This window comes from Phycodurus eques, chromosome 5, assembly GCF_024500275.1.
Source record: "Phycodurus eques isolate BA_2022a chromosome 5, UOR_Pequ_1.1, whole genome shotgun sequence".
NCBI classification, from domain to species: Eukaryota; Metazoa; Chordata; class Actinopteri; order Syngnathiformes; family Syngnathidae; genus Phycodurus; species Phycodurus eques.
Window position 1 is genome coordinate 1,890,021 of NC_084529.1, and position 27,821 is coordinate 1,917,841.

Here is a 27,821-nt window from a genome sequence, read left to right on the forward strand (position 1 = left end):
GGGGCTGGGGGGTGCTTCTCCTGTCCATGAAGGAGCAAACAAAACAAAACAGCCAGCCTCGACCCGCCCCCTTTCCATTCCCATGGATCGTGTTACTGGAGGCTCCTCGACATCTGCTGCTCCGGCGAACAACAGTGCGCGCTCCCGCGTCTCGAACCCGCGCCTGCGGCTCCTCCTGCCCTCTTCCCAGGACCACCGAGCTCTCTTCTTCTTCTCCTCCTTTTTGTGTGCGCGCGCGCGCGAGAGAGCTCACGTGGAGCCACCGTGCATGTGCCCTCCACGTTCCCCGGCTGTAGCCCACCTCGCCGAGGACGCGCATCCTCCACCGCTCGGTCTCCGTTCAGTGCCGTGCGTGCGCCTGCTGCCCGACTCCACACGAGCCGGGTTCCATCGAACTCTCATCGAACCGAACACTTGTGTTTTTGCCTGTGCGCGCCTCAGGCAGCTGTTTTTTTTTTTTTTTTTTGCGGGTTGGCGTCCTCTCTTTGCCCCGGCAGAGGACAACTGAGGACGGATGCGCGCAGCCGAAGTGTCTGATGCTCTTTGGCCTCGTTTTTAGTCCTTTTTTTTTTTTTCTCCATTTCAATTTGAGAGAGCATGGAGTCCGTGGAGAAGGAGTGCGGGGCGCTGGGTGGATTGTTCCAGGCTATCGTCAACGACATGAAGGTAAGAGACGAAATGAAGTAGTCCCATTTTATGACCGAGTAGTTGCCGCACAGTTTCCGTTCGGGAATAATTTGACTGCCTTTGTGTCTTTCCTCGCCCCCCTCCTCCACTTCGCCACTGCAAACAGCCTGCAGGACGAACTGGAAATGAAACATGTTTCCCTTTGTGTCATTTGCATAATGTGCAGCAGGTTTCACCTTTAAAAAAAAATAAAAATAAATACAAATCTGCAACTACTTTCAAACTGATGTCCGATAGGTTACATATTGATGAATACAATGAATACATTATTTGTATGGGGGTTTATTGTATATTATAAATGACAAAGAATAATATCATATTTGATAATATTATTGAAAAACTCAACTCAACTCATAAGCACCTTAAGCTAATAGATGCCTGGTACTGTCTGCGGTAAACAAATGCACCTTATGAATATGAATATGAATATGAAGAAATACACTATTGTCCTCCACAGAACACGTTTGTGTGTTTATTTCACGGGTACCTTATTCGCGATTGGAACCCATTCATTTACAACACGGTTCAATAAGAATGCTAGCATACATTCTGTAAAAAAACAAAACAAAAACAAAAACGTCACCTGCAATTATTACTGGTAAGATCATTTGATGGCCTTATGAAAATGTTCTTGTTGTTGACCTCGGTCCTTTTTTTTATCCCAGCTTGTACATTTTTACTGGATTAAATCTCAGGCACGGAGAAATGCTTTTAACCAAATAACAACTCTCTACATAAAAAAGCAGCTCTGAATATTATATAATGTGCTCTCTGATGTAATTGATTTGACATGTGCCCTTTAAACCCCCGCCCCCCCCCCCCCCCCCCCAAAAAAAAACAACAACCCTTCAGTAAAATAGTTTGTACAGCAGCAAATGTTTGTACGAGCCAGATTCAAGCGTGTGTTTGTTGTGTGCTGGGGGAGGAGGGTTCAAGTGAAGGAAGTTGAACCCGGGTGGTCCACGGTTGCTCACGACAACAGATGGAAAGTGCGAACACATTCATCAGGCCTGAGAGACGGCTCTCCAAAAAGTGTCGCCGCGGCTTGTTGTACTTGATGTTTGCAAGTATGTCGAGCATCTAGCGGAATTGTTATTGATCGCTGGCTGGCAGGGGGCCTTGTGACCAACTATTTATGGACCCTCTGTCAAGCGCCAACCAAATTAGCTCTCAGCTATTGGCAGGCGTTGCTTTAGTTTCACGCATTTCCTTTTGTGTTGGGTGAGCAGAGAGACAGAGGCTCAGTAAAAAAAAAAAAAAAAAAAAAGTGTTGTATTGAAAAGCTGACGAATGAGGCCGAAGCCCTGAGTCAGCGCTGTCCGTGCCCACTGTCCGAGACAGAGATCTGACCTCATTCCTGCCGCCTGACTGGTCAACACAAGCCTGCCAGAACAGCTTTGTTCCCCCGGGGGCCGCGGGGACCCTCGGTTTCCTGCGACCGATTCAAGTGACTGTGTCGTGCTCGGACGCGAAATGCTGGAACGCAATATCATTCGCTGACTGCGCGGGCAAATTGTACTGATTCTAGTATGTAACTCGGGTAACTGTAGCGTTAAGAGGAGTGGAAGCGTAGGAGCGCGAGAAGATGTCGTGGGCGAAGAGACGACGACGACGATTTGAAGCACCAGAAAAAAGGATTTCATGTGAAGTTTACATGAGACCAAAAACAACCCACCGACGACTCAACTATCCAATGGAACGTCTGCTATTTCTTCCAATTTGGAGACAATTTTACCTTAGGAAATAATATAAATTAGGAATATTTTCTTCCAAACTGTCATTATCAGCAAATCCTTAATTACATAGGTAATGTTTCAACTGGGCGACACGGCGGACGACTGGTTCGAACGTCTGCCTCACAGTTCTGAGGCCCGGGGTTCAAATCCCGGCCCTGCCTGTGTGGAGTTTCCGTGTTCTCCCCCGTGGGGACTCTGGTTTCCTCCCACATCCCCAAAACATGCATTTTAGGTTGATTGAGGACTCTCAATTGCGAATGGTTGCTTCTTTATATGTGCCCTCCGATTGGCTGGCGACCAGCTCAGGGTGTACCCCGTCTCTCGCCCGAAGATAGCTGAAAAAGAAGGAATACAGTTTTTATTCACTGATTATTTCTCATTCAGTTCTTGGAGTTGTTGTAACATATCGTCGCTATTGCCATATTGTCCTGAGCAGCCAGGATAGAGACCTTTGTACCACTTTTCTCATCACCACACTTCGAGACTTCCATCCATCCATCCATCCATCCATATCCTATTGCGCTTGATCTTATTAAGCTTGCAGGCGAGCTGGGATACACCCTGGAGCGGTAACCGGCGGTAACCATCCTCGAAGGATGACGTCTGTATCCTCATCAGCCGGTGGTTGTGGATGTGACATCCCCCACCTCTTTTGTCGCCTCCTTCGGCTGCCTTGGCAGCACATCCCTCTCTCACAAGGCAGCCGCGGGTCCTGCAAGCTAATAAGACACCTGTTAGCGAGTCAAGTGCAGAGTGCACGGCAGGATGGTTACTTGCAAACAATTTAGCTTAATAGCCCATAAATCATTTTGGAAGGCAAAAGGATGCAATCTGACCAATGGGCAAAAACCCAAAGCAGGCCCTAAAATGAATACTCGCGGTAGAATGATTAAAAGCAAAAAATAATTCTCGATTATATGCTGACAATGTACAGTATACACGCACCGGACACAACTTTAGGTATTCTTATTGTGGTCCAAATGTTGAGTTTTTCCACTAGTAATTCATAGGCTTGCATAGGGGTGGAAAATCTCTGGTAAATTTCCATAAAGTTTCCCTTAACTTTCCATGGTAATTTAAGATGTGGAATTTTTGAAATTTCCATGGGAAACATGGAAATGAACCCAGAATGAAGTGTAATGTCATGCAAATGTATCATAGTCACACTGTGGATTTTCTTTCTTCTTGCCCATATGTGAGGAAATAACAGCACAGTACTTTCATTTTTTTCACTTCACTCAAGTGGTGACGCATCCCGAGCTTGGTCACACCTCAAATTTTGGATCCCACCAACGGCACTTAACTTCAAAAATTGGGGCACTCCTAAAATTACTTACGGCATTTGACTTGCATAAGAGCTGGTTATTTTCGTCAGAATTATGTTCCAATATATTTGACCCAAGAACATTTCCGTTCTGTATCGAGATCCAAGTTTCATCCACCCTAGAATCGAAAACGCCATCCTCCGTAAAACGAGAAGTAGCATGTTAACCCTTCAGAGCGATGGACAAACAAACACAAACATGGCGCTCCACAAATGTGTTGGCTTTTTACAGTTCAGCTTTGGAAGAGGTCTGGAGTTGCTCTGATGTCATTCCGGTCCTGTTTAAAGGCAGAATATTAAATGCTTTGGCTCTCATTCGATGTTGTGGCCTGTCAGTAAAAAGGGAATCTTTCGGTCTTGGCTTCCCCCTCCCCTCTGGGGGATCCGGCCTTGAATCTGTTTCATGTTTGGCTTCTGTTCTCCTAGCTCAAGGCAGTGACTGCTTAACCTGGGCTAAATCCAATCCAGATTTCTTTAAAGACATGCACGGGGGCACACCACGATAGGAGCGCCCATGTGGATCTTCCAGTATATAACAGCCGTTCAAATGCCAGAAGATGATGTTTAGGTTCCTTCGCTGACCTGTTTCCTGCCTCAGGGTTGGAAGTCGATGACTGTTTGCACTGTTCCGAGCCTACTCGAATCTATTTCAACTCGCGTGAAGCTGAGCAGCCACGGTCAAGTTTCAAGTTGAACCAGATTAAGATGATCCATCCATCCATCCATCCATCCATCCATCCATCCGTTATCTGAGCCGCTTCTCCACAAGGGTCGCGGCTATCTTCGGGCAGCAGGCTGGGTACACCCTGAACTGGTCGCCAGCCAATCGCAGGGCACATAGAAACAAACGACCATTCGCACTCACATTCACACCTACGGTCAATTTAGAGTCTTCAATTGACCTACCGTGCATGTTTTTGGGATGTGGGAGGAGAAATCCCAGGCAGGCACGGACGGGGAGAAGACGCAAACGCCACACAGGCGGGGCTGGGGATTGAACCCCGGTCCTCAGAACTGTGAGGCAGATGCTCTAACCAGTCGCGCGCCGTGCCGCCTAGATAAGATGATGTTGAAGAATATTATGTCTGACTCATCTCATTTTTTTTTTTTTGGGATCCTTATCAGAGCTCTTACCCTGTGTGGGAAGACTTCAGCGCCAAGGCTACGAAACTGCATTCTCAACTAAGGTGAAGAGCACTTTTATCAGAATTCTTATCGTGAATTCATACTGTATTTGATCATATAATATCAACATATTTCCAGGACCACAATTCTGGCAGCTGTGGCGTTTTTAGATGCTTTTCAGAAAGTGGCGGACATGGCAACCAACTCAAGGGGTAAGTAAGGCTGTGTGTGTGTGTGTGGTTTTATTTTTAAAATCAACTCAATGGAAATGTGAGTTATACTGTATACTCTATATAAGGATCTCAGTTTGCTGTTTCAAATTGTACTTTGAAATTCATATCAGCAACATCATTTTCTTTCAGATTCATTTCTTTTCTCTAAAATCTGCAAGGGGGGGGGGGGGGGGGATATGATCGCACTCGTAATTTATATCATTTATATTTTTATGTAATTTGGATGAAATGATTGTTAAGATTTGTTGTCAGTTGTGTAGGACTGATTTTGGATTCATCGTATCCTGAAGAATTTGAGTGCACGACTTGGCTGCAACAGGCAGTTGCAGCTTGCAGTCTGAAGAAGGCCTACACCCGCATATACATCGAGGGATTCTCCCATCTCCTTAAAAATAGTCATTCGAAAAACAACAACAATGAATGGATTCACTGATTGTTAATTTTCACCGTAGTTGATCATAGAAATGTGGTCCAATGCCCATCCCTTATTGGTCACGTTTCATTCATACCACATGAAGTAGAGGCCACAGAGGCGGCAAATTGTGTCAGCTCTTTCAACCTTTCTTGGCTATTTGGACTTGTCTCTCAATGCTAAACCCGTGCTTCGCTGCCACACTGCTGACTGGGATAAACAGTCAGTGACAGGCTAAGCTTTGAAGTCAAGAAAAATGTTCTTTTAGAAAAACGATCGGAGGTCTGCGAGCCTCTGACCGTGGGATTGCATGATCCTGAAAGCTTTTGTTTCAGTGTTAGACAAAACTGCACTAACGTTCGAGACCAGGGGCACAACTATTTATGGCCCGAGCTATCAATCTTCAAAATAGCATGCACACTCTGATTTTCACTGGAAACGTTTATGAGCTTTCTCAGAGAAAGGTTACATCGGCAGACACCCTGATAGACATAACTAAAGTTTAATACAAGAAAATACCAGTAAGTTGCAGTTGTGTTTTGTAATTAGGAGCCAGCCAATTGCAGGGCACGCGCAGAAACAAACAAGCATTCGCACTCACATTCACACCTACGGGCAATTTAGAGTTTTCAATGACCCTACCGTGCATGTTTTTGGGACGTGGGAGGAAACCGGAGAACTCGGGGAGAACGTGGGTACTCCATACAGGCGAGGCCGGATTTGAACTCCCGGCTCCTGTGAGGCGAATGTGCTAACCGGTCGGCCACCTCGCCGCCCCAAAAACGTGCACGGTAGGTTAAGAATGTGAGTGCGAATGCTTGTTTATCTGTGCGCCCTGTGATTGGCTGGCGAGCAGTTCAGGGTGTACCCCGCCTCTCGCCCAGACCCAGCTGCGATAGACTCCAACACGAGCTGCTTTGTCACCCAGCTAGCATCAGCAGCGGCAGGCAGACTAGCCGCAGACGCAGCCGATGAACACAGATTTCGTTGGAGTTGATCGTTGAGAGCAATATGTAGGTCGAAACCCCCTGCGTGAGCACAGATGAGCGTGTGAAGGCTCCTTGCATGAGCACACATGCATTCATGAAACCGTAGTAACATCAATGCACACACGCTGATACTGTATATAAGTCGAACAGCTGGTCAGTGGGTACCTGACCTTTGCAGGTCACACGCCCACATGCTTTTAAACAGCCTGTATTAGTAGTCCCACAGTGTCCACTTGCTGCTGTGTGTTTACGTATTGTCTCATTTACTTTCTGTGGCTCCACGAACAGCTGAGTTGATTGTGGAGACATTAAATTACCTTTAGCGAGCCCAGCAGTGCATTATTTTTGCAAAATGGAACGAGGTTCTTTGGGCTTAGACCGTGGCAAGGCGAGACTTCGGAGTAAACGTACTGTAGTTCCAGTAATCGGAGAACACATCAAAATGATAGATGGAGCCGAGTGAATGAATAGACGTAGAAAATCCCTTAAGTGTGTGACTCAAACGCCCACTCACTCCGCTGCTCCCCTCTCAGGGACATTAACTTTAGGATTAGTACTTTTATTCCCAAACTATAAACCGCATGAGGAATGTGAGAAAATGGTATGCTGTATAATGAGACTATGTAAAAATGAAACAAGCGCCGGTGATGATGATTTGTTGATGTCGATTCAAGCTACGTACAAATCACCGAAGTCGATTTTGTTGTGTTAGTAACTAAAATGCATCCAGCGGATCTGAAGTTGTTTTGTGAAACCATGAAAGTGATTCCAAATCCATTGCAATTTTATTCTGTTTTAATTGCGTGAAATTAATTGATAAGCATATTAGTCATCTACTGCAAACGCTACCAGTTTGGTACTATTGGTATACAGTATACAATAGCTGTCTGTCAATGGCAATGAATGAGTTCATTGACATTAGTTAACAAATACAGTGTGCCTTTTATATTTTCTTTCTTCGTTCAGTGCCATTGACGGCCATAGAAGTCTAATATCCACTTTTAACTAGTGACTGAGTTAAGCAAAGAGCTGAGTCTTTGAGTTCAGGTCCCCTGGAGATTCTGTTAGTTCCATCAATTTGTTTGTCGATAGTTACGAGAGCAGCCGCTTTGTGCGCTGTGATACTGTACATTTGACTGTGTTGCGTAGTCAAAATGGTAGTATTAAATCTTGTTGCGCCTTGTTGTAGCACTCATTATTTTATAGAAACGTACAAGGCCACAAGAACGTCACCACCACCGTTACGCTTGCATCCCAGTCGAGTCTATTCTGGAAGCTGCCACGCCCAAGCGTACGTCTCGTCATTTTCTGTTGTATCGGATGCATTTATGAATTGTTATTGTAATTATGTTTGTTGTCAGTGTCAGCACAAGTCACAACTCCCAGATGATCGTCTTGTGACTTCGACAGGTCATCTGTGTTCATCAGATCTACAACCTTGTCAGTTTTGGATAACATTCGATACAACATGGTAGCTGAGGTTAAGGATTAAACAGTATCTGAATATTTTTATTGTCTAGTTGGATTCTTTAGCTTCTTTAAATCAATGTACAGACGACAAATCAGAAAACCTAAACTTCATGTAAACTTTAACTTCTATGTTTTCTGATCAAATATTTTTGTTTAACGAGTAACAACAAGCAGCGCTGTATGGAAGGAGACTTAAACACAGCGATCGAGACGATACATGTTTGAAAACCCAAGAGAGAAATAGTTGTTTTCTTTCGGATGTCTGTATAATTCGATGTTTTGAAGCTACAAGTGTCTCCTTGTTGGATATCCGAACCGTAGCAGGTTTACAGGCACATCTTTGGCTTCAATTTGCAGACTTTAGGAATCCTTTCATCAACAGCACCTTTGACATACTCGCCTACATTCAAAAACAAAGGAAGACACGCGCACGTGCGCGCGCACACACACAGACCCTGCAAAATGAACACACGGTTGCCAAATAAAGCAACATTCCCCTCCAATAAGAATTTCCCTACTGCAGTCCAAGGAGTGACAGTGTATAAAGAAGGATTTTATGATTTCCCCCAATTGACTTGTGCAGCTTTTCCTACCAGTAATAACCTTATTTAGAGCGCCTCATAGACATTGTACTGTGCGTGCATGCATGTGTTCGTGTGTATGTGTGTGTCTGTGTGTGTGTGTGTGTGCGTGTTGATGTGTCAAAACGCCACGCTCCGTGTCCCATGTTCACCGCTTCCTCTTGGCTGTGGAGTCCATTTAGGGTTTATGGTCGTAGCTGTGGCGTCAGCATGTGTATTTTACGAAGACTCAGGAGGAAGTCGGATGACAGGCTTTTCGGTGCTGTCGCGTCGACGGATCTGTGCCTTAAGACCCCCATCCGAAGACAGATCGCAGCTGCGTTCGATAAAAGTCCGTCAACCACATCCGAAAGTTGCCGTAGGAGAATTTAGCCGTTTTTACAGCTAAAATTTGGTTTGTGTTTCAACAGCCATCATCCCTTGGTTTTAAGTCTGAGGCCCAATCTTGGGGAGCTTATATTTTTAGGTTAGTCACTGTTGGTTTCTGTGGGGACCATTTGTATCCCTCCATATTAAACTAATGCGTGGTGCATGTAAGACTTCTGCCTGCTGCCTGTGTTTGGTGTTTTACTGTTGCTAAGTTTGATAAGATGTTTTTGTGGGCTGGACCTCCATTTTTGGTCAAGGCTCAATTAGAAAGGGGTCAAGGGGCAGCTCGTGGAAGACTAACGTTCCGTCAGGGTATGGCGATACGTGGTTCATCTTTTCAGTTAGTGGGGTGAGTCTTGTTAGGGTGGGGGTTGTGGTTGCAGTGGGATTTCCACAGCTCTTCGTATCCAGGCTCGCCATAGGCGTTTCGCTAATCCTCTTAGCCCGACTCTATAACACACAGACTCAGACTGGCCTCTTGTCCCTCCTGAGCGGCCACCCCCCTGTTTTTCCAAAATTCACAAACTGGGATCTCGAGGCAGATTGCTTTGCAAGTCTGTGTTCTGCCTTCATTTTGACATCTGTGTGCCAGGCAGTGATGGTGGAGTGCTAATGGATGCAAAATGTCCCATTGGTTCACTGCAATCCGGTGCTTTTACTCTTTATCCATTCCCGGTCCATATCGAGCGGAGGCATGTTAGTAGATCAGTGTGTCAGTGAAGTAATAATCTCCTCGTGCGCTGCGCCTCTCTTGGCTGGCAGATGGGACGGATATCCCTACCCGCCATCTGGACAAGCTGGCATGGACGAGTTATGACCCTGGCGTAGTGTAGAGCGAGATCAGCGGATTACTGTTCTCCACACTATCTAAACACTGTAGCTATTTTTCATGTGCATGTCAAATAATGAAAGTGTGTGCATGTGACCAAGATTGACATCCATCAAGCTCGGCATGTCATGTTGAAGCCCTCGATGAGGATGAGTAATGCCATGTAAGCGCCACAGCTGGATAGCTATAGCTACATCCTATGTCGCTTTGACTTACTGCAATAATTTGGAGGGATTTTGAAAGACCAGTCGCTTACATGAAAGAACCTTCTCTGCTGTACCGTGTCTGCCAATCTAATGCACGGTTAAGATTCATTTCCAAGAGGTCGAGTCCAGTGCGGTTTGTGGTGGTATGGTTTGGATGTGTTAACGCTAATCATGTAGTGGTGTTGGCAGGATGGCGATAGCGCTGTCAGCTAAAGTGTGACATCATAAAAGCACGACAGAATGTCAATGAATTAACCAGACAATAGGCGTGATGTAATGATGCACGTTGTACTTGTCTGTACTATGAAATCGGATGTGACAATGCTCTGTCTGAGGTATCGGTCACCTTCAGTTCCATCCGACACTAGGGTGCTGTGCAATACTACTGTGGCCCATATCCCAATCAAAGAGTACGGAAAAGTGTTATGGAGGCGTCCGATATTTTGGGAGCTTTTACACTAGAAAGGCCACAAAACATGGACCAAACTGAGCCAATGCGGGAAAGCTTTCCAGCATAATACTGCATTTCTCGCTTGCCCTCTCTTCGAGGCTTGCTTGGTCCACTGGTATTACTACACGCAGAGAGCAAAGTAAATACAAAAAGGCTGCAATAGTTGTGCGTGGAGCAGGCTAAAGGAAATAATAATAGTTGAAGAGAAAACACATATTTGGGCTCAGCATAGCTTTCATTCTGAGGCTGAATACCAAGCTAAGAAGACAAACATGAGACTTTAGGAGAACACTTTGTTCAGAAAAGATTTGCACATGAACTCTGGGTGGAAAGAGTGTGGGAGTGCTGGAAGAGAGAACACTTCACGAGAAAAGACAACAATATTCTGCATACTTCCACTGATTATGTAAAAAATGGCTCTGCTTTTTTAAGATGGTGATCATTATGATTTCTTTTACTGTTTTGCGACCGCATTTTGCGTGTTCAGCTGATTGTTGGTTGAGCCCCTTTCTATCTCAATGAAAGTGGGGTCCCTCCCTTATCCACGGTGATCTAGTCCACACATTTACGGATAAATTGCAGCAATTGTGGTGACCCCCAGTTTTAATCTGTCATCAGCAGGTTTTAGATCAATGTAATACTGTACTTACTTGATGAACACTAATCAGACATCAGCCTGTGCTATACAGCGGACCCCTGCTATTCACTGGGGATAGGGGCTTAGCCTGAGCACTAATATTGAAAAACTGCGAATCATACTGGTCAACGGCAAATTTATTGTCAAAGCTTATTTTCGCTGATTTAGGACCATTGTGATGTACTGAATCCTAATATCATATTGATTTTGAAACTTTTTTTTTTAAACCTACGGCTACATGTGTTTCTAGGAGATATGAGTCCTTGTAAGAAATGAAATAGTTGAAAGGTCAATTTAGCATAAAAACCTGACCTGAACAAGTGAAACGGATATCATTTTCGGCTTCAGAGATGCAAAATCAGTTCTAAATCAGTTGCTTAAAAAATGCTGAATTTCCTCATGTATTGAAGCATTTCTGGTGTTAAAATTATTGTTATTCTTTTTTAAAGCAATTATAGCGAATGGGCTCAATTATTCGCCGATATTTGCTATTTGCGGTAGGGCCTGGTCCCGATACCCCGTGAATAGCAGGGGTCCATTGTACACATTTCTATATGTGTGCAAAAATTGACATTTTAATTCTTTTATGCCACTACTCGAGAGGTATTTTGAATCAATCAGCTGTACAGAAAGACGAAAAGAGATGACATTCGGTAAGGAACAAAGTCAACAAAAACACATCAAATAAAAAGCACAAGGACAGACACCAAGATCAAAATCATTTAATGCTGGGTTGAAAAGCCCAGCATTAGAATTACAGTGTGTTTTCAAATTCGATTCAAACCAAAAAACATTCATTGTCTCATGTGATGTGGTATTTTATAATGTGAAAGCCTACTCTTCAAAGCTATTTGCCATCATCAGTATAATTAACACCAGGCCCAATGTATTGAAGATAATAAAGACTGTTACCTATAACCATGAGTTCTCTTCTGTTACGGGTAAATGTACTTTTTTTATATTGTGATTTAATCACTAACAGGAGTGAATTGGAGTGGTTTTAGGGCAGTAAAACGATTCAGTTAAAAATCTCAATTTGACCTCCTTACTTGGATTATACAGTTGAACTGTATGAACATGGCCTCTTCTTGTTTGCACACATGACCTGAAAAAGTTGCAAATGGAACGGTGGCCTCGGAGGCCACAGGTGCAGGACGTGTGGCATGCGCTACTGCTGTATGAATAGCAGAGGCAGCGGTTGCCTGTTAGTATTGTTTTCAGCGTTGTTGGCAAATGAGCAGCTCAGCGGAAACTGTGAAGCGTAAACAGAGTTAGAGGAACTCGGTCAGCAACGGTGGGAAACAAAATGTTCCCGCGGCGCCCCTGATGATCTCTCACGGCACACTAGGGTGCCACAGCACCCTCGCTGGAACTCACTGGTAAAAAGTCGGGTCTACATAGGCTTGCTTAGATGAGTTTGGTGCGGAAGAACTGGCGAGGCCGAACCTAAAACTCATCAAACACCTTTAGAATGAACTAAAACGAGTAATCCTGAGCGAGCAGGGGCCCCTCTCTTACTATATGTCCCACATCAGTGACAAACTGACCTCACATATATTCTTCTGGATATGGCCAAACATTCCTACAGACACACTTCAAACTATTGCATTGCCTCTTGAGTGTGGGAGCTGCAAACAGGGGAAACATTTTTTACCGTATTTTTACCTGTTTGTTAATGAGCAGTATTTGGAAACAACAACAACAACGACACATTTCTACCCTTGCGACTGACTGGACATACCACGCCTCTCGCTCAAAGTTTTTGTTGCGCAACCATGACTACTATTACAGTATTACATAACTCTTCAATGAATAATGGATGCATTTAAATGATATGCGGTATTATTTGGATCTGGATATCTGTAAAGTCTCTGGCATTTTCCATAGTCCCAATACTTTTGTCCAAATAGTGGTACATCTGGGTTCATTCTATAACATAAAAGGTCATCCAGTGTGTACGTGTAAATGTCTGCGGATGAAGTGTGGACAATTGCGTGTGGATACGCGGCTGGCTCCTTAGATTTATTGCACAGCATAGTAGCCCCCTTTTCAACCTCAATGAAAAACACATTTAGACGAGGAGGTGAGTTTATTTTTAGAAACGTTTCTGTTCCGTCACAGGAGGTTCCACCTCCAAAATATGGCTCCCCCCTCGTTGCCCCCCTCTCCACATAATACTCTCCAGAACATGGTTACACCACATAACAGCCCGCCGAAGTCTGTCTGCTTCTCGGAGTGCCTCAGGTCGTGACTTGGGAGGTGGAAATTGCTGTGCGTGCTCTCTGGCCCAGACAACAATAGGATGAGTGTGTTCGACTCCTCGTGTGGACTAAAACAATCGCTGCGGTGGTGGTTTCCTATGCCTTTCAATAATGTTGCCGCTTGTAAGAGAAGACATGAAAGGAAGTGACGCACAGGCTGCAGACACAGTAAACATAGCACATCATTGTAACATAATAACTGACATACTTGCACATTCAAAACCCAAGAAGCTACTGTGTTAAATTGCAATGCAGCCATGAAGATAATCTGCAGTTCACTGGTTGTGTGGATGCATCTCACTTGCCGTTTTTTTTTTTTTTTTTTTTTTTAGCATTCAGAACGTGTTGCAGCCATAAAATGATTTGCTAAAAACAATAAAGTTGATCAGTTCGAACATGAAATATCTTGTCTTTGTAGTGTATTCCATTAAATATAGGTGGAACATGCTTTGCAAATCATGGCATTCTATATTCATTTCTTTTATTTCTTATTTTCAACACAACGTCCCCACTTCATTGGAATTGGGGTTGTGTATGGTTAAGGTGTACGTAACGCTCTTTAGCTTCTTATGTTCTTCTGTTAACAAATCCTGTTGAGTCATTTCCTTTGGGAACGTGTCTTTTCGGTGTCACACAAACGCAAATAATAATAATAATAATAATAATAATAATAATAATAAGTCAAAAAAGCTGTTGATCATTTGATGCTGGACTGATCTTCCATACCATACACGATGGCACACTTGGCTTTTCCAATATCATGTACAGCATCCCGTTTGACAATTTGACATGCTGTATAAAATGATGTGAAACAGATTTGATCTTATTTTTTCAAGTTCAGCTCTTAAGATCTTGGATAAGAGAGATTTGAGGCTATTTTGTTGAAGTCTCATACCGTGTCTATCATCTTTCATTTATGCCGCAAAATCAGTCAGATCTCTTGCTCAAACCAGCAAGCGTACGACTTTATAATATAGCTGTGCTTTGAAGGATGTTTTGGATGATTTGAAAGTACGACTTCCAGCTGCTGATATTTTTTTCCGTGCACTACGGCGGTGCCCAACCATTTTTTTTGTGCCGCGGACCGCTTTCATATGAAGTCATATTTCGGCGGACAGGCATAGAAACAATTAAGAACAAATCATTCAAAAATACAACTCACCCTTACGCTATTCGTAGTTGTCGTAATTAGTGAGAGTCCTGCGCATGTTTCTCCTCAACAAACCGTGCGGTCTCCTCGTCAATCCTAATAATCTGCGAAGCAGCGAACTGTCTGGCTACAAATGCGACACAGTCTTTATACGTTCCAAGAGTGTGAAATTAAGCTGGCGGTTGGTGAAAATAGCGGTTAGCCTTGCTAGCTTCCGATATTCCGATGGCTGCTAGTGTGAAAGGATATATTGTATACTAGCGATGCGATGAAATTGGTTTTCGGTTTCGTTCGAGAAGTTTCATTTCGGTGCATCACCATCATATACCAGCGTAATCTCGGGACTGGCAGCGAGCGCCAAATGTAACTCCATCTCAACTTCCAGCGATGGCAGAAGATGGGTGAGTCGAAAGTCCTCTGTAAATCGCTCGATTGGAAGACGAAAAACACGTCATTAGCAATTAGTCGCCTTCAAGTGTTAACCGTCGACGCGGAGGAGTGAAGTCGACTAATCGGTTGAGTCCCCAGTTTACAGTGACTCATACTAGGACACATTTTGCCTCTTGCCAACTGCAAACGAAAATAACAAGATATTGTTTGATTTGTGTTGCTCTCGCAATGCCAATCAAAAGAGGCCATTATTATCTTTGTGAAGAAAGATGTTTTTGTTTTGTGTTGTAGTGGACCTTACAAAATGGCAGGTGCATGTACATTTATAGGACCTTAAGTATGAAGTCCTGGCTGTGTCTGTTGCACCTGCACAAGTTAACCAAAATCTCTTCTGCCCGATAAGCAGTCCGAGCCAGCCGGCACCTCGGCGTCAGCGTGTGCCCGCTTTCATCCTCCCCTTCGCTCCCCTCTCATCCCACCAGCTCCTTTCATCCCTCAGTGGCCTCTGCTGTGTGTCTGCCAGTTCACGTTCAGCAGCACTTTATTAGGGTGAGAGAGGCTAAAGGCAGCGGGATTAACTGTCTGTTCCAGCCGCAGTCAGCATGCCGACCGTGGTGTCAATTTGAGGAATCGCTGTTTTTCGTGGATGTTGTAATATCTTAAAATCAGCAGAAGCTGTATAAGTGCAAATAGAAGACAGTTGGATTTTCGTCGAAGTGAACCACGGAGCATGTTTTGGGCCTTTGCACTCTAGACCGTATAAACACTTTCTAATGACACAGGAAGTAGAACAAGGGAGCAAGGGGCTGGGCCAAACTGCAATCCAGAGCTCGTAGTACTGGTTGCAATGCTTGGTCTGATGCTCACTCCAAATCAGGAGTCCAATGAAACCTGAGCGAGAGTTCAGCAAAGCTCCCATCTTGAAGACATCAGGAATAAGGTGCTGTAGCTCCTGGCTCCTTGGCACGGGAGCCCGCGATATAGCAGGCCTATTAAAGGACTCCCCTTTCCCAAAGGAATTACGGAAGATAATCAGAGCCAGAGCTCAGTGACTGTTTAGACCACACTTAGCTGAACCTCATAACTGGAGCTTTGCAATTTTCCCACCATGGGCTTCACCCTAGAGCAAGTATTTTTAAAGAGGCATAGGAAAGGTGCATCACCTTTCCTTTGGATTTAGAACCATCGACCAATGTTTGCTTCTAATGAACTGCTGAGACACTCCCGGATGTAGGCTGCCCTAAGATAAATGGCGGCGTTGCACAACATCTTCCCTCCACTCTCGCCCGTTTTTGACTTTGTCCATTCAACACGTGCATGTTTGCTACGCGGTTAGCCCGACTCCCTCTTGAGCCACTGGGGGCAAGGGCTACTAAATAATATCTTTCCCAGCTCCTCTGCACGACAGCTTTTAAAGACCAAGAAAGTCAAATAAAATAGAGGTTGAGTGGCTTTGAATTTTGACTTTCCAAAATTCTCAAATTCAGTCCTCCCTTTGCTTGTGTGTGTTTGTCACATGCGAGGGAGCCGTGGGCGTGAGTCATACTGTCCCGTTCCATCCGGTGGAGGCCAGAGGCCAGAAGAGCTCTTGGATAGGGCCACAGGAAGCCTCTGGACCTCCTCAGGATGTAGCTGTCAGTTGATCCTCCTCAGGGAGGGAAAGGAAGAGAGGAGATGGGTTGAGGAGAATGTGGGGGGAAAAAAGGAAGGGGAATACGCGGGTGTGGGTGAGACATTAAGGTGGGGGTTGGCGACTCACGGCTGCCTGGCAGTGACTTTGCGAAGGTCTGGTGAAGAGATAAGAGTCCACATTTGTCTCGCTCTCCCGTGCCGTGTGACCTTGATGAGCGTTTTAACAGCTGCGCATGCCTTGTAATGTTAAGAGAAAGATGCAGGCCTTGGATGTGTCTCCACGACACAGTCTGCACTCCTTGAAGTTCATCTCCTTTTTACGAAGAGGTCAGCAATTGGGAAAATGTATAGAAGTAATAGCACAATACAATAAGGTCATATACAGTCGATCGAATGTCTCAAATTCTGTTATCTCATATTTTGCTTCCCTTTTTATGCCCTCTTCCTGAGATGCATAATGACCAAGTGGAATCCAGAGTATCTTTGCACTCCAATGGTTGACAGTTTGGTGGTCTCTGTCTCCCAGTAACCCACGTTCTTGATCTAACTACCAGAAATAGCGCAGACCTCAGTGGACGGCAATCTCCAGCGCAATGTGCTTCTTGGACTTTTTTGCGGGGATGTTTCGAGTCAGTTTCAGTCTCTCCGCCCTGCACGAATGGCGTTTAGGAAATAGAGAGAACAGGAAAGGCAGAGCAATCAAGGAAGAATAGAGGGATATCCCCTTTCAGGTTCCCTCCTTTTTTCCTCCGGGATGGAAGGGCTGAGAACTTGAACGGGTTGCGATGAATGGGGGGGTTGTTTAATTGCACCGTTTGTCCATACAGAGAACATGAACATCTGTACGGGGGGAGGACCTGTGCGCACACATTTAAGAACGAGCGTGTCTCGGCTCGGCCTGTATGTGTAGTGAGAGACCCTAAGATTAGCAATGTGTGGCCCAGATTACAAGAGGATTAATGCTGCCACGTACTGCGCTAGCCTGTGAACCATTAGTGAGACACTGGCCCGTCTGAGCTTTGGAGCTTAAGACTCCATTTAATTACACTTCAACAGAGAGGAAAAGTACAGTAAGAAATTCTCACTAGCTGTCATTTACACTGTGGTGGGGACCACATCTGCAAACGTAATGTGGTGTACCAGGGGACAATGTATGTTTCATCAGGAAGGAGATATACAGTAGATTTACTTTGCAGACAGTGCCATATTTGCTTGAACCACATACTGTAAAGGGGACATTTATGGTCTCTGGTTTTACAATTGCTACCTTATGGCTGCAGGAGAAAGCCATCTTGTGATGGGAAAAGAGTCCCGACTTACGTCATATATCACATCTTTGGAAATGCATTCCTCATGTGCCATACTATTATATATCATCAACATTTGTCAAAAGATAAAGATGAATCTGCGACTTGTCAGTGCCATGATTTTATAAGTAACAACATTCAGTAGAACCCAAAGGCTAAACACATTCTGTTGCGGGACCGCTGGTCATCCTCCAATTAGTTTGTATCAAAACAAACATGTTTGTCCCTGTCCTGAAATCATGATTAACGAGGAGCATTTGAATGAACATCACATCATTGTCACCTGGATGCTGTGTCCCCAGCCTCAGGTCTCTTATATCATTTTGGTGTTATGTTTTTCTAACTAGTATGTGTGGAAGCGTGTATGTTTTAGGTCATTACCAGATCGTTTTGATTATAATTCATATAAAGCACTTTGGGTTGCGTTTTATGCATGAAAAGTGCTATACAAAGAAAGTTTGATTGATTTTCAAATAACGGTGAAAAGAAGAAGAACGACACTAAACGTTGTGTATGGTGAAGCTAAGTATGTGACCTTTGCTCTATAGTCCCTTTTGCTTCTCATTCACCCCCCCCCCCACCCCACTTTTATCACCCCTTGTCGAGGCTGGCCTTTCTTTTTCTTTTTCTTTGTTTTTTTTTTTTTTTAAACCATATGATTTCTCTCTTCTTCTTTGAAGGCGCCACCAGGGATATTGGCTCCGCTCTGACCAGGATGTGCATGCGGCACCGCAGCATTGAGGCAAAACTACGCCACTTCACCAAGTACGTGTCATCTGAACGTTGTTTGTCTTCTGTCACCTTGTGGGGAATTCGTGCTCCTAGGTTCCATTCCATCTCATTTGACCTTCGTCTCTTCCACGAGTGTTCGCTGCGAGACAGATAAAGCAATTTACAAAATGTCCTTCAATTTCTGTGTGACATCTTCTCGCTGTAGTGCTCTAATGGAAGGCCTGGTCACGCCACTCCAGGACAGAATAGAGGAATGGAAGAAGACTGCCAATCAGCTGGACAAGGACCATGCCAAAGGTGAAAGACTTTTTTTGACTAAAATAAAATGTTAAAAAATGTACGAGAAAGTCGTGCGTTATCTTTGAGTGTGACTTTCCTGCTCAACAGAATACAAGCGGTCTCGGCAAGAAATCAAACGAAAGTCATTAGATACCATCAAACTTCAGAAAAAGGCAAGAAAAGGTGAGAAATCCTTGAGCTGATTCAGTTCGTGTGAGTGAATTGAGTTGAACTAGCGCCATCGTGGGCGAGATACAGGAGTCGCAACAACAAGCGAGCGAGCGGATAGGACAAACCTTTCAGCCTTCTTTCAAGCTTGCGACTCCTTGCCGTCTACTACTTGATGAGCACAAAACAAAAGCTCTTCTTCTCTCAATTAATGGTTGTAATAAAAGTGTCATTTGTAAAGGTCTTCTTGCATATTCGTACAACTTTTTTCAAACTGTGTCCTGATTCGGTGCCGCTAACATTGCTTGTTTTTCTCCCCCCCCCCCCCCCCCCCCCCCCACTTCCTTGATTTCTTTCTGGCTATATCCCCCCCCCCCCGACTTTAGAGCTTCTCGGTACGTCTGCTCAGTTTCGCTTATGACAAATGCATGTGTTAGTTCTTCATTTTAACACTGCCAGTCAGAGAAAACTTGCAGGTTAAAGACACACGTCTTCACCTCATTGCATCCAGTTTGTATATGCTCACAGGGAAAGGTCATTGCGAAATGTCATACTCAAAGTATTTGTCCTCCCTGTACGTTCATGGTTCATGTGAACCTGAAATTGAACATTTCTCTCTAGGCTGCTCAGTACAATATGACTAAGTAGACATTAAATCAACAATAGTATGACAAGGCAAGGAATAGAATGTACACCATACGCAGGACTCACATCCCACGCAGTACAGCCAATAAAGGTAAATAAATGATAGTGCCATTTTGTATTATTTCCTATGGGGGAAAAAAATGAATTCTTAATCCCAACAAATTGGAGGTTGCCCCTGCAACATATTGTGTCTGACCTCAGAGGTTCCACTATATGACAATACTTGACTCCGCCAATCTAAGCAATAGTATACTAAATGGACACAACATTACGTACACCTGCACAATTGAATCTCACCGGTGAATCTGCCTCACAACAAACTGAGAGGTTAACAAATAATACAGTCAAACACGGCCATCAATAATTATTGGGTCATGCAAATATAGGATTGTGGATAACAATGTAATCATTACTGATCAAGGTATAGAATATATTTCGGAAGGAATCTTTGCGTTCAGATGCATGAAGCTGGCCGCGTATGTCCGTTGTAAAACAAAACAATTGGCATCTCACTCGTCGGCGTCGTATCCTTCTTTCATTCTTCATTGCCTCTGTTCACCTACCATAGTGTCGAAGTAGAACGTACTGTGCCCTTGATTAACACTTTTCTACTGGAATCCGTTCACGACTTTTTGAGTCATCACCAGTAGCTGTGCATCAAGTCATTATCTCTGACATGCTTCATTGTCCTCCCGTTGCCATGTACGTGAACCCATTAGATAAACCAACAGTTTCTCATGATGTTTTCTAATCATCTTTCATTTTTGACTCCCCCCGTCTTTGCTGCACTGCTGACACTCTTATCTTCCCTCTCCATAACTTCCCATCTTGTTCTGCTCCACCTTCTCTCTTGCCTCTTCGCTCAACCTCCCCATCCTTCATCGCCTCGTCTCTTACTGCCACAGGGCGGGGCAACCTGCGCCCGCAGCTGGACAGTGCCATGCAGGACGTCAGCGACCTGTACCTGCTCATGGAGGAGACGGAGAAGCAGGCCGTGCGCAGAGCACTCTTAGAAGAGAGAGGGCGCTATTGTACATTCATTAACTTGCTGCAGCCTGTTGTGGTGAGGAACTATGGAGCAGCCCTTCGCTTGTGTGCACAACAAGAATGAATGTGCCATGTTTGGATGTGTTTGAGGATGGTGTAAAATAAGCTCTATTTTTCTGTTGCAGAATGTTGAGATTGCCATGTTGGGAGAGACAACACACTTACAGGCCATTGTTGATGACCTTACGCTGTTAACTGAAGACCCACACAAACTTCCTCCAGCAAGTGAGCAGGTATCGGAAATTGAATCATTTAAATATCCATACCGAGCCTGCTCATCTGAAATCATAGCGGTGACTAGTGAAGCTTTGTTCTTTGGCTCCATCCATCCATTCATTTTCTACCGCTTATCCGAGGTCGGATCGCAGGGGCAGTAGCTTTAGCACGGACGCCCTGACTTCCCTCTCCCCAGCCACTTCCTCCAGCTCTTCCGGGGGGGGATCCCGAGGCGTTCCCTGGCCAGCCGGTGGGACGTGCCCGGGACACCTCACCGGGGAGGCGTCCGGGAGGCATCCGAATCAGATGTCCCGGCCACCTCATCTGGCTCCTCTCGATGTGAAGGAGCAGCGGCGCTACTCTGAGATCCTCCCTAATCGCCAAGCTTCTCACCCTATCCCTAAGGGAGAGACTGGACACCCTGCGGAGGAAACTCATTTTGACCGTTTGTATCCAGGATCTCGTTCTTTCGGTCACGACCCACAGCTCATGACTCATAGGGGAGGGTAGGAACGTAGATCGATCGGGTAAATGGAGAGCTTCGCCTTTCGGTTCAGCTCCTTCTTTACCACAACGGACCGATACAAAGTCCGCATCACCGCAGACGCCGCACCGATGCGCCTGTCGATCTCCCGTTCCATTCTTCCCTCACTCATGAACAAGACCCCGAGATTCTGAAATTCTGTCCGTAAAAGTTATGAAGAGAATCGGTGACAAAGGGCAGCCTTGGCGGAGTCCAACCCTCACCGCGAACGAGTCCGATTTACTGCCGGCAATGCGGACCAAGCTCTGACAGCCCGTATCAGGGGGTTCGGTACCCCATACTCCCGAAGCACACCCACAGGACCCCCCGAGAGACACGTTTGAACGCCTTCTCCAAGTCCGCAAGACACATGCACCCTCGAGGACCCCGCCGAGGGCGTATAACTGGTCCACTGTTCCACGGCCAGGACGAAAACCACACTGCTCCTCCTGAATCTTTGGCTCGTCAAAAAATTGTAAAAAAATTGATGAATTAATTAAAAAAAACAAATAAATAATCTGCTTTTGTCAGTCAATACTACATCACTGTACTTTATTGACTGCATTTTCGATGCAGCTACTGTATTTTGTTCTCTCTCTCAAAGTGTCATAACCAAATTGTTGTGTGTTGCCACAGGTGATCCGGGACCTGAAAGGTTCAGACTTCACCTGGTCCTATCAGACACCTCCCTCCTCTCCTAGCAGCATCAGCTCCAGAAAGAGCAGCATGTGCAGGTCAAATCTAAACTCACACCCAGATCCAATCAACTGTAGAGCCCCTGAGCCAATAGTCTGTTATTGCAAGCGGAATATGTTCACTGTGTTACATTTGATTTTCAACAGAGGTGGGTCGAGTAGCCAAATATTGCACTCAAGTAAGAGTACCGTTAAAGGCTACGTGCGTGGTCATGTGACTGCCTTGTGACGTCTGATCGGTGAATTGGAGTCAAATGACATTGGTGTTCACGTTTGCTTGGCGCAACGGGCGTCACATGCGGAAGTCGAAGACGGAGTCTAAAAATAGACGCGCGCACGCACGAATGGATAAATAAAAGTAGCGAACGGCATGTCGATCATCGTCTTCTTCACATAAATGCTCAAGTAGAAGTAAAAAAGCACAGTGCATTTACAGCACTCTGACAAGTGCAGCTTATCGAAAATGTTACTTGAGGAAATGTAACCCACCTCTGATTTTCAACTTGATAAAACCGAATCAAGCATCCATTGAGGAGTGTACGTCATCTACGACTCAACATCGCCGCGCAGCCTCACCCTGTTTTATTGTCACTGTGATATTTTGTGCCATTAAAACTGCTTCTCATTTATACTGCTAACTTGGATGTGAGTGGCTCCGTTGAAGGTTATTGAATCTATCCGCCCCTCCATCGTCCCAGTGGTTAATTGTTTTATTTTTTTTGCCGCATATAAAATATAGTTGGGAACAGTTTGGAAGAAAAAGGTCATCTGTTCTCGCATGACCGTCACCAGTGTACAAAGCAAGGTTTCTAAATGCATTCTTGGATGAGTTTTGGTGGCGAAGAACACGAGCTCTCTGACCTCAAGCCCATCAAACACATTTGTGGTGAACTGGAACGGAAATTGTGAACTGACATTTGTGACCTTTCGGATGAAGCGACAAAAAAAAGGGGCCAGGGGGGTCAACTCCATAATGTCAACATCAATTTTCCGTTCCTATATGTGAGCCGCAATGCGAGCGCATTATAGAAGTAAGATAAGAATCATTTGTCGAACATTGCGATTCAGGAGAAGGTAGCAAAGAAGAAAAACAAAAAAAGGTTAATTTTCACAGCAAATTACAGTATTTCCTCTGTTGCCACAACCTCCGTGGAATGTTAAATGCTGTCCCGTCCGCAGTCTTCTCCAGATGCCCTCTGTAGGGGCCCATCGGCTCAGCAGCGTCTCCTCTCACGACTCAGGATTCGTCTCCCAGGATGCCAACGCCCATTCCAAGCCTCCTTCTCCCATGCCCTCTGACATCGCCAGCCAGGTAGAAGCTCGAGTGTAGTCACCCAACCGGACAGCAGCAATTCCGTGTTTTTCCAACAACTCATTTTGAATTTGTCTCGCCTATCTGTGATGAAAGAATCATGTTTGCATTTTAAACAAACGAACCAAAACCCCTCTGAGCTTTTAGACTGTTGTTTAGATGTTGACGTTGTTATGTGTGTCCCAGCGGACGGCTTCAACGATTCCCTCTCGAGATTGTCGCGAGCCGGCATAGCAAGTGATGCAGGTTTCTTGTTTGAATAAATGATTTTACAGCTGCTGTATTTGGTCTGTAGATGCTCTCAAAGAGGCCAATGCATCCCTTCTCCTGAAACTCATGGGCAGTCCCCTCCTACTTGCCCTCATTGTGCTCTCATCTCCTTTCCCTTCATCTCTCCCGCGCAATTTTCATCTCTGCCCCGCTGTTTCCGTTCCATCTCCCTTCCCAGAAATCAACAAGCTCGGCCTCCTCCGAGGCTTCAGAAACCTGCCAGTCTGTCAGCGGGTGCAACTCCCCCACAGCGGTCAGTACTGCATGCGAATCGCCAATCTGCCAATTTCCTTGATAACCCAGTCACAAATATTTACAGTAGAGTCATTGTTAGCTTAACCTTAAAGAGGTCCACAAGTGGCCTGAGCGCAATTGGACCGTTCGTGGATGATGTCGAGCACTCTGACTCAGACTTGTGTGTCATTCTGCAGTTTGGCTCATGCTCATCCTTCGGCACCTTCCGCCCTGCTTTCTCTCACACTGGCACCACCAGGCCTCTGTCTGTCATACTTCCTGCGTCCCCCACATTTAACCACTCCCCCGGATCCAACACCCCCTCACCCACATCAAAGGTTCCTAGCTGGAAGGTTTGTTTTCATTTGCAGATTTACTTTTGGGTTCTGTCTCTTTCGACTCGGTTGCTTCTTTGCTTCTTGTGTTGCACACGTTTAGATGAACCTTGCGGTCACCTTTCTGTTGCTCATCAAGTTCAGTTTTCCCCATCTTTTGCCTCATGAAGGTGTGGTAAACTGAGGCGCCTCGATCGTTTCACAACACTGGCTAAGTATTCGCTTGAGCCTGCCCATATTTACATCGGCATCTAACTGAACCGTGAGCCAAATCAGAAGCTTTAATCGGAGATTGCGGACTGGTACGTGCTCGGCGGGCGTCTTACTTATTGTTGAATGTGCTTCTCCAGGAGTGGGCCAAATCAAGCCAGCGTGAGGCGTCATTGGCCAGCACTTTGCAGCGCAGGAGAGAGTCCCTGGATAAAACGAGAGCCGCGGACGCTCCGCCCAGTCCGAAGGGGTATTCTGGGATCCAAGGAGATGACGCGCACCGGGCAAGAATTGCCCCAGGAACGATCGCAGCGAAGGTAAGAAATCCTGCGGAACACCAACGCACGCGAGGACTCCGTGAGCGCCGTCCACGATCGATGGTTCGCTCGAAAAATTAAGATGTGAACACTTAGAATTTAGGCTCTTTATAGATGATGAGATCAAGTTTGATCTCGAGCTCGAATTTGTTCAGAATTTTCTGCATCCAAATCAACTCAAGGTGATGAAATCCTACGTACACGACCGTAAGAAATTACAAGTTGATGTATTCATATTTGATTATCCGAACATGTAAAACAAATTCATTCCTTCGTTTTCCGTGCCGCTTATCCTCAGTCGGGTCGCGGGCGTGCTGGAGCCAATCCGAGCTATTCTCCGGCGAGAGGTGGTGTACGCCCTGAACTGGTCGCCAGCCAATTGTAAAACACATGTTTTATGTTAAATGTAGTTTATAGATGATAGATTGTTGCCAATGTTTCATAAAGTTATATTAAAGGCTGCAACTCACGATTATTTCAATAATTGATGATTTCTGTCGATTCTTTTTTCAACATTATTTCAGGACATTATTTTAAATTGACAGTGCAGAAAATGCGCAAACATAAAATGATTGTGATTCAGTTGCTTGTTTGGTCTGTAACATGTCAGAAAATTGGCAAACATGTTTTCCAAAGTAAAGTTCGAGGTCTCTAAAAAAAAAATTCATTGACGACCAAAATAGTTGCCTACTAATTTGATAATGGATTCGTTGCGGCTTAATCGATTCACTGTTGCGCCTATAGCTCTGTTAAATGTTCTTTCTGTGCAATTCCACTCAAAGCAGCAATGTTTGCTAATCTCTAAAAATGGATAAATGTGCTGAAATAAGAAAGATAGAATTTACAGTAACTCGCTGCCTTTTCACTTCGCCATGTGTCCAATGGCCGCTAAAAGCCCAACGCGTGTCGTCAGTAGAAACAGGTGAATGGCCCCCCGATGACGAATATAAAGATATACAATCGGCATGTGTTGTTGTCGGACAGCTCGGGGAGCCTCTGTCTCCGGCGGCCAGTACGCTCGCCATGGTATTGACGAGAGGCCTGAGCATGGAGCAGCAGAAAAGCAGCAGAGACTCACTGCAGTATTCCAGTGGCTACAGCACCCAGACAAACACCCCTTCGTGCTCTGAGGACACCATCCCCTCCCAAGGTCCAACTGCCCTTACGCTCACTTACTCTAGATACACTACTCGCAAAAATGTTAGGGACGCTCAGCCTTTGGGTGAACCTTTTTGTACAACCTGCTCTTCTCTAACAAGGGGCTGGAAACAAAATTCACAACAGGTGTTTGAAATGTGTCAGAATGTCATCGGCGGGTTGCAATAGAGATAGCGAGAGACTGGAGGAGTCACAGAAAGGCATCGGTGATCAGCGGACATCCTTGGAAGTTCACTGGTGGATTTTTTAAATTTGTTTCATTAAATACCTGCTGTGAATTTTGCCGTTCGGCTCTTTGTTCGGGAAAACCGAGTTGTGCAAAATGAAGTGAAACATTGATCAGTTGGACATGCGCATTCAAAAGGTAAGAGAAAGTCAAACTGAGTTCACCTGTGAAGGTGACAGATTCATCCTGAAATTTCACCCGAAAGCCAAACAGCCCCATCTTTTGGAGAGTCGTGTAATTATGCACTATTGTGTAAAACCCTTCCAAACTCATGAGTTACTTTCATCTCTAGGTTCTGATTATGAGTGCTACTCCCTTAATGGGGACGCTGACACAGAAGCACAAACAGAGTTTGACAAGTCTTCCACCATCCCGCGCCACAGCAACATCGCCCAAAGCTACCGCCGCATGATTCAAACCAAAAGGCCTGCCAGCACAGCGGGCCTTCCTGCAGGTAAGAGCCCGCAGGGGGCTACAAACGGTGCCGGGGTCAGCAACGGAGGAACGGTTGTCTCCGGAACGGCTACTATTCGGCGGACGCCGTCCTCCAAGACCGGGGTGAGACGCGCACCTTCCACATCCGGCCCCATTCCCATACGACCTCCCATTGTGCCGGTGAAAACCCCCACTGTGCCTGACTCGCCCGGGTACGCCAGCCCGTCCCAGCACCGCGCATCTAGTGAAGACTTCCTCGACTCAGACGATCCGTACGCTAGCGAATACGTGAAGGCTTCTCCTCCGCAAAGGAGCCTCCCCGACACAGCGTGGGCTTGTGGACGTACAGACAGGACTTCTTACACCCGCCCGGGCCAAGGCATGGCCACCCACAGTGCTGAGGAGGACTCAATGCTGGCTGCCAACCGCCACAGTCTGGTGGAGAAAATAGGAGAGCTGGCGGCCAGTGCCCGTGCCCTCGGTGAGGGTCAATTCCCCTTCCCCAGCTCCTCATTCGGGGATTCTACGCCTTGTGCGTCTTCTGACGGCCAAAAAGGCATAGACATGCTGGTTACTATACGTCGGGGCGTGAAGCTCCGCAAGACAGTTACCGATGACAGGTCGGCTCCAAGGATCCTGCGGTAGCTGACGAAAGTGTCTTTGAGAAGAAATAGGACAGCGCTCACGTACTACGCTAACTAAGGCACAAAATACAAAAAGGATGGAATATGTGAATGAAGATCATTTGACAGTGCAATGAGAGACTTTTCGACAACGTTCATCATTTCATGTCATGCATGTTTTATGTACATATAATGTAGCCCCAATTTTTTATTTGTTTTTGGTTTGATTTGTTTTATATATATATATATATATATATATATATATATATATATTGTTTGTTTAGCCTTGTGGGTGTTGATCTCTGCCCCCTCTTTTGATCCTCATGCTCCGGTTCTCACAAAATCTTTAGTGACGCAATGAATCCTGTGTGTCTCTGTTTCCTCTTGCTCTTAATGTACAATTATTTTCTTCGTCAACAATGCACCTATCATTGGAAAGTGATGGTCGAAGAGCTCTGTGAGCCTCTCCGTGTGTCGTGTTTCCCATCTTTACCGTGCAACACCATTATTACTGTTATATATCAGACGTTCAGCAGCAGCTTGGTGATTCATTTATAATAGAAGCAGTATGGCAGTGTTCTTATTGCTGTAATGTACTGTCTATATA

General features: G+C 45.3%; 1 protein-coding gene across 4 annotated transcripts; it reads left to right on the forward strand.

Annotated features, from left to right (window-relative positions):
* Positions 1–27,821, forward strand: mtss1la (MTSS I-BAR domain containing 2a). 4 transcript variants are annotated; one of them, XM_061676754.1, is made up of 15 exons: positions 1–666; positions 4,873–4,934; positions 5,011–5,084; positions 18,470–18,554; positions 18,727–18,818; positions 18,909–18,983; positions 20,519–20,676; positions 20,786–20,893; positions 22,036–22,133; positions 23,274–23,406; positions 23,855–23,929; positions 24,108–24,263; positions 24,596–24,772; positions 25,757–25,922; positions 26,449–27,821. In XM_061676754.1, exons 1-15 carry the CDS (start codon positions 598–600, stop codon positions 27,234–27,236), a joined length of 2,316 nt encoding a protein of 771 aa, XP_061532738.1. In that variant the 5' UTR covers positions 1–597; the 3' UTR covers positions 27,237–27,821. The 4 variants fall into 4 exon arrangements, with proteins under 4 accessions (XP_061532738.1, XP_061532739.1, XP_061532740.1 ...); XM_061676755.1 differs by lacking the exon at positions 24,108–24,263; XM_061676756.1 differs by lacking the exons at positions 23,855–23,929; positions 24,108–24,263.